This window comes from Garra rufa, chromosome 13 (genome assembly GCF_049309525.1).
Source record: "Garra rufa chromosome 13, GarRuf1.0, whole genome shotgun sequence".
NCBI lineage: Eukaryota > Metazoa > Chordata > Actinopteri > Cypriniformes > Cyprinidae > Garra > Garra rufa.
In genome coordinates this window covers 43,245,228-43,255,477 of record NC_133373.1, presented here as the reverse complement: position 1 = coordinate 43,255,477, position 10,250 = coordinate 43,245,228, and the positions used below count along the sequence as shown (strand labels likewise).

General features: G+C 41.6%; 2 protein-coding genes across 2 annotated transcripts; both read right to left on the bottom strand.

Moving 5' to 3' along the window:
- Window positions 1-4,239: 4,239 nt before the first annotated feature.
- LOC141283773 (trace amine-associated receptor 13c-like) lies at window positions 4,240-5,265 on the bottom strand. Its single transcript, XM_073817088.1, has one exon. It carries the CDS (start codon window positions 5,263-5,265, stop codon window positions 4,240-4,242), a length of 1,026 nt encoding a protein of 341 aa, XP_073673189.1.
- Window positions 5,266-8,884: 3,619 nt separating this feature from the next.
- LOC141283735 (trace amine-associated receptor 13c) lies at window positions 8,885-9,910 on the bottom strand. The gene has a single exon (XM_073817049.1). The coding sequence runs from the start codon at window positions 9,908-9,910 to the stop codon at window positions 8,885-8,887; it is 1,026 nt and encodes a 341-aa protein (XP_073673150.1).
- Between the last annotated feature and the right edge of the window lie 340 nt (window positions 9,911-10,250).

The window sequence follows — 10,250 nt, the reverse complement described above, 5'->3', positions numbered from 1 at the left end:
GGAGATATTCTTCACTGCTTAAAGCTCAAGGCTCATGTTTATGATATAACTGCAGATCCAGAATCCTAAAGCAAAACCTCACCGCCAGTTTGCTTATATAAAGGCAAATGACAGGTGTTGTGTATGGGAGTGACCAAGAATTACATCAGCATCAGCTACAGTCATAAACAACATTTATGTCACGTTTGTGCGGTGCTGAGAGATGAGGTCTGGGTCCAAGTGCAGGTGAGTGAAGCTTTAATTAAATAAACACAAATAAACAGAACAAAAGGCCAACACGGCACAACACAACTTGAAACAATACAAAATAAACAGAACAGGGAACACGATCAAGAGCCAGGGTTCAAGAACACAGAGACAGACTTAAGAAGACAATGCAGACAGGATGATGAGTGGGAAATGAGAGTTTTTATAGTCTGAGTGATTGAGAACAGGTGTGGGATGATGAGTGCTAATGGCAAAGACAGGTGTGAACGATCAGGGAAGTGCAGTGCAAGGGAAGGGAAACAGCGCTCTCAGGTGGCTGAGGGAAACCCCACAGCCCAGATCATGACAATTTACAGATGTTTACAAGTGTTTATGGCCTCCAGATTTTGTTAATAAGCATGTTATCTTCCCTTTATATATAAGTAATAAAATTAGAGCAATAGGACAAATAAACACAATACAACATCCTATTATGCTCTTTTACAAAGTCTTTATTTTGTTTTGGGGTGCACTAGAACATGCTCTCATGCTTGGTGGTTCGCAAAACGCATTATTTTTCACATAATTTACATTGTTATTATAGCTTTCTCCCCAGGCTTGCACAAATGGCTCGATTAGTTCCAGGTTTGATGAATGTCCGCCTTCTGAAAAACAAAATGTGTTATGCTTGGTTAGCAGACCCACTGCGTTGCATTCCCATTGGCGAACAGCTTAGACGCCGTTTTAGTCCTGCCATATGCCCCTTCCCAAAGCAGTGTGTTCCGTGTACAACTGTGCAAACTAGATTAATGTGATTCTTACATTTTAAATATGGATATTTTTCTTACAAAAACACATCGGAGCACTAAAGGAGGTTTCAACTGACCTCCCCGGAGCCATGTGAGGCACTTTTTATTATGGATCAACTTATTTTGGACTAATGGAGAGAAACACTTGTCTATGCCGTTCTAAAGCTTGGGAGTGCCAGAATTATTTTTAATATAACTCCGATTGCAGTAATCTGAAAGAAGGAAGTCATATACACCTGGATGCATGGAGGGTGAGTAAATAATATGCTACAGTAGTGTTGGTCCTAACGTCAGCCTGCGAGATTGCCCATACATGATATTATCATTATTGTGCTAATTTATTTAATTATTTACATGCCCGAAACTAGCTCCAGCATAAGGCTAGTGACGCTATCTACGCTGTATGATGAATAAATCTCTTGCCACACACTGCACACGTCTACGGCGTGGCTCCGATGCAGCAACCGATGATCGTCACTCTAGTCAATGCTTGTGTTTCAATCAGCCACGGCTCACCATGTGTTTCGACTTTCTATACCGCACACGTCAACGGCGCGGCTCCAGCGCGGCTACCGGAGCAGTTCTCGGACACTTTAAGCCTGGTTCAGTTAGCCCAAATCCCATTTTGTCCATATCTGGATGGAATTGGATTTGGGGGCAGCCGTGGCCTAATGCTGAGAGAGTTGGGCTTGTAACCCAAAGGTTGCCGGTTCGATTCCCACACCGGCAGAAATTGAAGGGATTGTGAATGAACAGCGCTCTTTCCACCTTCTATACCATGACTGAAGTGCCCTTGAGCAAGGCACTGAACCCCCAGTTGCTCCCCGGGTGCTGGAGCAATGGCTGCCCACTGCTCTGGTGTGTGTTCACAGTGTGCGTGTGTTTGTTCACTTCTCACTGCTGTGTGTGTGCACTTGGATAGGTTAAATGCAGAGGACCAATTTCGAGTATGGGTCACCATACTTGACAATACGTCACGACTTTCACTTGAATAACTGACTGTCATATTGCAACTGTTCAAATCCGATTTGTGTGTCCATAAGTGCTCTTTCGTTTTATGGAATGTGCGTTGGTTTCTATGGCAATGCTGTTGTGTTGTTATGCCAACGCTAAAAACAACAATAACAGCAATACAGTTTGCAATATAGATGCTGTCTTGCGATATGACAACGTTGCTGTTGCGCTGGATTATATTTTGTCTTCTAAAGCAGCGGCAGAAACGCAGGAAGCTGGATTGTGCGACTTTATTCTGTGTTGCTGTCTTCTGGTTTCAAAACTCAAAGAGGTGCGTATACTAGCTGTATATTGTTTTTTCCTGCTTGATTTGCAGTTCGCAACAACATAAGCTTGTTTCTGCAAAAACGTTTGTTATGTTTTCCACAAACACGTCTGACGTGTTTACGTTTTACGTGGCAGGAAAACGTGAAAAAGCAGAAATCCGATTATATAGGATTCCAAACCACATATGAATGTAGCTCGAAACGGATTTGACCAAATCGGATTTCATGTCGTTTGTTGCTGTTCAGACTACCTAAATATGATCAGATTTCAATCGGATTTGCATACAAATTGGATTTGGGCTGACAGTCTGAACGAGGCTTTAGTCAATGCTCGCAATTATATGAGCCTCCCTGCAGCTCGCTGAAGCATCCCAGAAGCGGCTGTCCATGCTAAATCGCAAAAGTTAGGCAAATCCCCCACTTCGTCCCTCCCTACCCGCCAATGATGCAAATTTCCGTAGGCGGGATTCATTTGAATGATATTCTATTGGGCCACGTTGTGACATCATAGCATCCGGAAAAAAACGCTGTAGTTCAAAGGAGCCATTCGTTGTAATTCTTGAAAAGGGATTTTTTTTAAACGAAATATCTCCCTTTGGAGTGGACTTTGAGATTTGTAACTTTGTAGATGTTTTTATACCCAAACATACACACCACACGCTGGCTAAAATTCAAAAAGTGAAAAAGCATAATAGGACCTCTTTAAGGTAGGGTAGGCGATTTCAGAGACTAGGAATAGTAAGCTAGGTTTGAAAGCATAAGATCCCACCTTTTCTGCAAATTATACTTCATTTTCTGTGTGGTCAGTTGACGGCAGTGATAGAAATTATTCTTTTTCAATAAGTTTAAATTGATTTTTACCTTTTATGGGCATTTATATAGCCATTTTTTTTCAGTCTATGAATCCAAACTCTAAAGGAAGCAGCCTCTGAATTGGGAAACAGGTTATAAGCTGGGAAATTTTATCCGTCACAATGAATGTATGCTATTAAAATAGGATATCAAGGTGAGACCACCAGCCTGCCACTGCATTGCCTAAAAAGCAGCTGTACATGCAACAACAATGACAAGTACTTCATTTCTAGTATAATACCTTTAACTCTGTTTATACATTATATGTTGTTAATGCAGCATAACACACTGCATATAATGTATTTTCCTGTAATCTTAATCTTATATTGTGTCATGTTTATCAAAAAAGTAATGTTGTTATATAGAAATTTAAATCATATATCATGATTTTCCTATCGTGCAATTTATATGATACATAAATGCAGCTTAATTCTTGAATATTACATAAAAAAAAATACACTTAAATACACAAAAAAGAACTCAAGGACATTTTGTATACTCTTCCCCCTATTTTAATAAGACAATGATTAAAATAAATAATGCCCACTGAGGAAAACATAAAGCACAGGATCAGATCAGAATATTTAGAATTGTTTAATTTAATTCTAAAAAATAGACTTTCTAAACTTGCTTCTGTGAATATGTATTTTGTTCCCTTTTCTTTAGCAAACACTGTAGGTCTGTTTAATTCACATGTGCATAAAACATTTATGTAACCCAAACTAAGATGGACTGCTTTTGTTTTTGTTGAAAAAGACTTTTGAATAGGCCACTAGTTGGTCTGACTAACACATCTTTGCCAGTTTATAGATTTATGATTTTAGATCACCCTTACACAGGTAAAACACCAAACATGGATCACAACATACCACTATGTACAGAGTGCATATTTATAGAGATTGTTTAAATGGGCATTTTCTTGTGTATGTACTGTTTTACATTTAATATATAGGGAAAAATGTGTAACTGTGTTCCAGTGTTTTTGTGCCCTGCTTCTCACTGAATTGTGCTCAGTGCATCATTTCAGTAAGAAAGCATGTGCTAAGTGTAAAAACAAGAAATGTTGACCAATGTGGGTCATATCAAAATCACATAAAAAAAAAAAAACTAAGTCAAACAGTAAACACACTGATGTCAGAAGAGTTCGGTTCAAATATTTTCAATGTTATAATGAGGGAAAGGGTTTTTCTAAACCATGGGTAGAAAAGGCCATATATAATGGGGTTTATGGTTGAGTTAATGTAGCCTAACCAGACAAATGCTTCAAAAAGAGCAAAAGGTGTTGAAAAGTTGATATAGGGATCCATCATAGAGTTAATAAAAAACGGCAGCCAGCAAAGAATAAAAGCACCCACGACCACACCGAGAGTTTTTGCTGCTTTACGTTCAGATCGTCGAGAGGTTTTAAACGTGGTCTCATTTTCATGATGGTTTGCCTCACCAATTGTTCTAATGTGCCTTTTGGCAACTACAAAAATTCTTGCATACAGTCCAATCATGACAGAACAAGGCACAAAAAAAGTTAGTAATGTGTCTAAAACTGACCACAATGCATTAAAATACAAAGTACAACTTCCCATGCAGTATACTGATTCAATAAATTCCTCTAATCCTTCCACATTAGCTTTTGAGTACACCAAGCCATAAGAATATAATGCAGCCATGCTCCAACTTATCATCACCATGACCCATGCAATAGGTATAGTTATTCTTGTAGGATACTGAAGAGGATAACAAACAGCCTGATGTCGATCAATAGCAATAAAAATGAGATGAAAAATAGACACTGATGTGAGAAATAGGTCAAAACTTGAGTGCATCAAACAGAAGGCATCTCCATAGTACCAGCAGCCCTCCACAGCACGGATCATACTGAAAGGCATGACCACCAGTCCAAGCAGCAGGTCCGCTAGAGCCAAAGACATCACCAGGATGTTAGTGGGAGTCTGGAGCTGTTTGAAGTGTGCTATGGAGATAATGACCACTGAATTTCCTAGAATGGTCACAATCATCGCAGACACCAACAGGAAATACACAACAGTCTGAATGGACACATGATGTGTGCCTTTAAGACAAGAGTTGTTCACTGCAGGAAAACAAAACCAAGTGGGATCATATTCTTGTGATGATAAATCCATCCTTTCAGTCTCAGAAAACTAGAACCTGTAAATGCTGTTTTATTTAGTCTAGTCAGACATTTAAATATTCTTCATGCTCTTTTCTGACCCTCCCACATCATCTCAGGGCAGCAAATGAGAATCAAGCGCTCATTAAAAATTAAGAAAATGCACAGTCTTAAGTTACATCATTTAATTCTGGTTTGTCTATGACATGATAATTAATTTATCTTATAAATGTATAGTTTAAATAAAATCATGTAAATGAACATAAATGAAAGTTATCCCATTCATTTCATGAAAAAAAAATCTGGATGTGAACACCTATGATCTGAATTACTGCTAGATTTTGTTTCATATCAGAAGTTACAAAGCACACTGAGATTTATTGGACGGGCAGCACATGGAGAAATATTTCAACTCAGTCCTTATAAGTATGCAGAGGGATTCCTTTCTCCAGAAAGGCTGCAGTGGCTGAAGAGGCTGCAGTGCCCCAAGAAGTGGTAAGCTTCACTGTCTTGTTCTCATAAGCGGTGGAGGATAAATAAGGCTTTTCTCGTCCCACAAGGCCCGGAGGCTGTGCAAGAGCCTGTCCTTCCTAGAGGCAATCTCCGAGCTGCCCAAGCTCCTTGCCCTGCTGGCGCCAGCTTTGCTTCCTGCCCTGCCAGCTCTGCCCTTGATGTCAGCTTCATCTTTGATGCTTACTCCGCCCATGTTGGCTCCACCCTGGCCTTCAGCCAGGACTCCAGAACTGCAGAAGCCTCCCTAGGTCGCCCTGGCTGTCCGCCGGGGTTACTGTTCGGCCAGAGCCTCACTGGTCCGTTCCTCCGGCCCGCCTTGGCCATCCGCTGGGGTTACTGTTCGGCCAGAGCCTCACTGGTCCATCTCTCCGGCCCCACCCTGGCCATCTGCTGGAGTTCCTGTTTGGTTGGAGCCTTATTGGTCCATCCCTCCATCCCTGGCTTGGCCTTTCCGCCGGGGGTTCCTGTTTGCTGGTGCCTCACTGGTCCGTCCCTCTAGCCCCACCCTGGCCATATGCCGGAGTTCCTGTTTGTCTGGAGCCTCACTGGTCCATCTCTCCGGCCCCACTCTGGCCATCTGCTGGAGTTCCTGTTTGGTTGGAGCCTTATTGGTCCATCCCTCCAGGCCTGCCTTGGCCTTTCCGCCGGGGTTCCTGTTTGCTGGTGCCTCACTGGTCCATCTCTCCGGCCCCACTCTGGCCATCTGCTGGAGTTCCTGTTTGGTTGGAGCCTTATTGGTCGATCCCTCCAGGCCTGCCTTGGCCTTTCCGTCGGGGGTTCCTGTTTGCTGGTGCCTCACTGGTCCGTCCCTCTGGCCCCACCCTGGCCATATGCCGGAGTTCCTGTTTGTCTGGAGCCTCACTGGTCCATCTCTCCGGCCCCACTCTGGCCATCTGCTGGAGTTCCTTTTTGGTTGGAGCCTTATTGGTCCATCCCTCCAGGCCTGCCTTGGCCTTTCCGCCGGGGTTCCTGTTTGCTGGTGCCTCACTGGTCCATTTCTCCGGCCCCACTCTGGCCATCTGCTGGAGTTCCTGTTTGGTTGGAGCCTTATTGGTCCATGCCTCCAGGCCTGCCTTGGCCTTTCCGCCGGGGTTCCTGTTTGCTGGTGCCTCACTGGTCCATCTCTCCGGCCCCACTCTGGCCATCTGCTGGAGTTCCTGTTTGGTTGGAGCCTTATTGGTCCATGCCTCCAGGCCTGCCTTGGCCTTTCCGCCGGGGTTCCTGTTTGCTGGTGCCTCACTGGTCCATCTCTCCAGCCCCACCCTGGCCATCTGCTGGAGTTCCCATTTGGCCAAAGTCTCACTGGTCTGTCTCTCTATAGCCTTACTGGTCCATTCCACCGGCCCCACCCTGGCCATCCGCCGAGGTTTCTGTTTGGCCGGGCCTCACTAGTCCATTCCTTCGGCCCCAGGCTGGTTGTCAGCTGCGGTTTCTGTTTGGCCAGAGCCTCATTGGTTCATCTCTCTGGCCACACCCTGGCCATCTGCTGGAGTTCCTGTTTGGTTGGAGCCTTATTGGTCCATCCCTCCAGCCCTGCCTTGGCCTTTCCGCCAGGGTTCCTGTTTGCTGGTGCCTCACTGGTCCATCCCTCTTTCCCCACCCTGAATCCTGAACTGTTCTGTCACAGTTCTGTCAATTCAGTCTAGTTTATTTGTGGTTTAGTGATAGAGCCCTGACAGTCCCATCATATCTTGTTTTCATGTGAGATTGCACATGAAGATTGCAAATATGTAAAAGAACAAGAACACATTGACGTAATTCAAATGAAAGTCAAGAGAGCAGCTTGTATTGCAGTGGGGAAGGCAGTGATGTTAAAGGAAATTCCATAGAGAAAGTCTTCACTGCTTTAAAGCTCACGGCCCATGTTTATGATACGACTGCAGATCCAGATTCCTAAATGCCACACTTTTAATAAAAAAAAAAAACGTGATCTAAATATACAATAGGTTTCTCAAACTCTCTGCCGGCAGTTTTGTTGGGTGAACAGGCAGTCCCGCCCCAAACTCATTCCATTGGTTAAGCCAGTATTTTTCTGTCAGACTAGAAGGACTCCAAGAGGCCTCTGGAATATATGATTCTGATTCGTCAACCGCTGCATTCAGCAGTCAGTGTTGTGCATCAGACCAGAGGCTGCTCATCTGGGTATCTGAAGCTGGCACTACATTAATATCTGGAATGCTTTAGCTGTGTCCAACTTTAGAGGATGCAACCTTCGAAGAATTCAAAGCATTGACTTTCTAACCTACAGAGAATTGCTCTTGTGACTCTGACAGCTGCTGGCAAGTGGCAGCAACATTTTTACTGGATATTTTAAAAGTTATTTTCAACAGTATAAAAACAAAACAGTAAAGTGTTTGTAATGTTAGATATTTAATGTTGAAATCCATAAAAGGTTTTTCTCTTAAAAATTCTATAGTCACCAGCATGCAATGAATCTTGGGATAATCTGGGCCATGAGGGATCTATCTGTTGTATCCTCTGTGGTCCCCATTTACATAACAGAATACAATAATTTAAATAAAATTATTTTCACTGAGAGAAAAAGTAAAGCACAGGATCACATCAGAATTTTTAGAATTTCATTCTCACAAAAAAAAAAAATCTTTATAAATATGCTGTGAATATGTATTGTTCTTTTTCCCTTAGCAAACATTCGGCTGTTTAATTCACTTGTTCATAATACATTCTACCCCAAACTAAGATGTACAAAAAGTTGATTTGTAACCCAAACTTGATATACAGTAGTCAACATTTGAAGTGGATCAAAAAAGTTAATCAAAGTTGTCCCAAGACAAGATCGGGTATTGTTTTGGTTTTAGGACAACTTTGATGAAAGCTTTTGATCCACTTCAGATGTTGACTACTGTAGGTCACTAGTTGGACTGAGTGACACATCTTTTGCCATTTTTAGATTTATGGGCATTTTCTTTTATATATAATGTTTTACATTTTATATATAGGGAAAAATTTGTGGAATACATTCCAAAATTTTTACATGGTTTATCATTTGTGAACTGTGTTCAGTGCATCATTTCAGTAAGAAAGTATGTGGTAAGTTTAAAATCAACAAATGTTGACCAATGTGCATCAGATCAAAATCACATGAAAAAGAACAAAATTCAAACTGTGAACACACTGATGTCAGATGAGCTTGGTTCAAATATTTTCAATGTTATAATGAGAGAAAGAGTTTTTCTAAACCATGGGTAGAAAAGGCCATAGATGATGGGGTTTATGGTTGAGTTAATGTAGCCTAACCAGCCAAATGCATCAAAGAGAACATAAGGAGTGGAAAAGTTGATATAGGGATCCATCAAAGAGTTAATAAAAAACGGCAGCCAGCAAAGAATAAAAGCACCCACAACCACACCGAGAGTTTTTGCTGCTTTACGTTCAGATCGTCGAGAGGTTTTAAACACATTCTCTTTTTCATGATGGTTTGCCTCACCAATTGTTCTAATGTGCCTTTTTGCAATTACAAATATTCTTGCATACAGTCCAATCATGACAGAACAAGGCAAGAAAAAGGTTAGTAATGTGTCTAAAACTGACCACAATGCATTGAAATACAAAGTACAACTTCCCATACAGTATATTGATTCAATATATTCGTCCAGTCCTTCCACATTAGCTTTTGAGTACACTAAGCCGCAAGAATATAACGCAGCCATGCTCCAACTTATCATCACCATGACCCATGCAATAGGTATGGTTATTCTTGTAGGATACTGTAGAGGATAACAAACAGCCTGATGCCGATCAATAGCAATAAAAATGAGATGAAAAATAGACACTGATGTGAGAAACAGGTCAAAAGTAGAGTGCAGCAAACAGAAGGCATCTCCAAAGTACCAGCAGCCCTCCACAGAACGGATCATATTGAAAGGCATGACCACCAGTCCAAGCAGCAGGTCCGCTAGAGCCAGAGACATCACCAGGATGTTAGTGGGGGTCTGGAGCTGTTTGAAGTGTGCGATGGAGATGATGACCACTGAATTTCCTAGAATGGTCACAGTCATCACAGACACCAATAGGAGATACAACACAGTCTGTGTGGACACATGATGTGTGCCTTTAAGACAAGAGTTGTTTACTGCAGGAAAACAAAACTGAGTGGGATCGTATTCTTGTGATGATAAATCCATCCTGCCTGTCTCAGTCTCAGTTTTATTTAGTCTAGTCAGGCCTTTAAATAGTCTTCATGCTCATTTCTGACCATCCCACATCATCACAGGGCAGCAAATAACAATCAAGCGCTCATTAAAAATTAATAAAATACACAGTCTTAAGTTACATCATTTAAATATTCTGGTTTGTCCATTACGTGATAATTATTTATCTTATAAATGTATAATTTAAATAAAATCATGTAAATGAACATATAAATGAAAGGTGTGCCATTCATGACAAAGATGATATATTCATTATTTAATAATAAAAAAAGAAATCCTGGATGTGAACACCCATGATTGAGATGAATAAAAA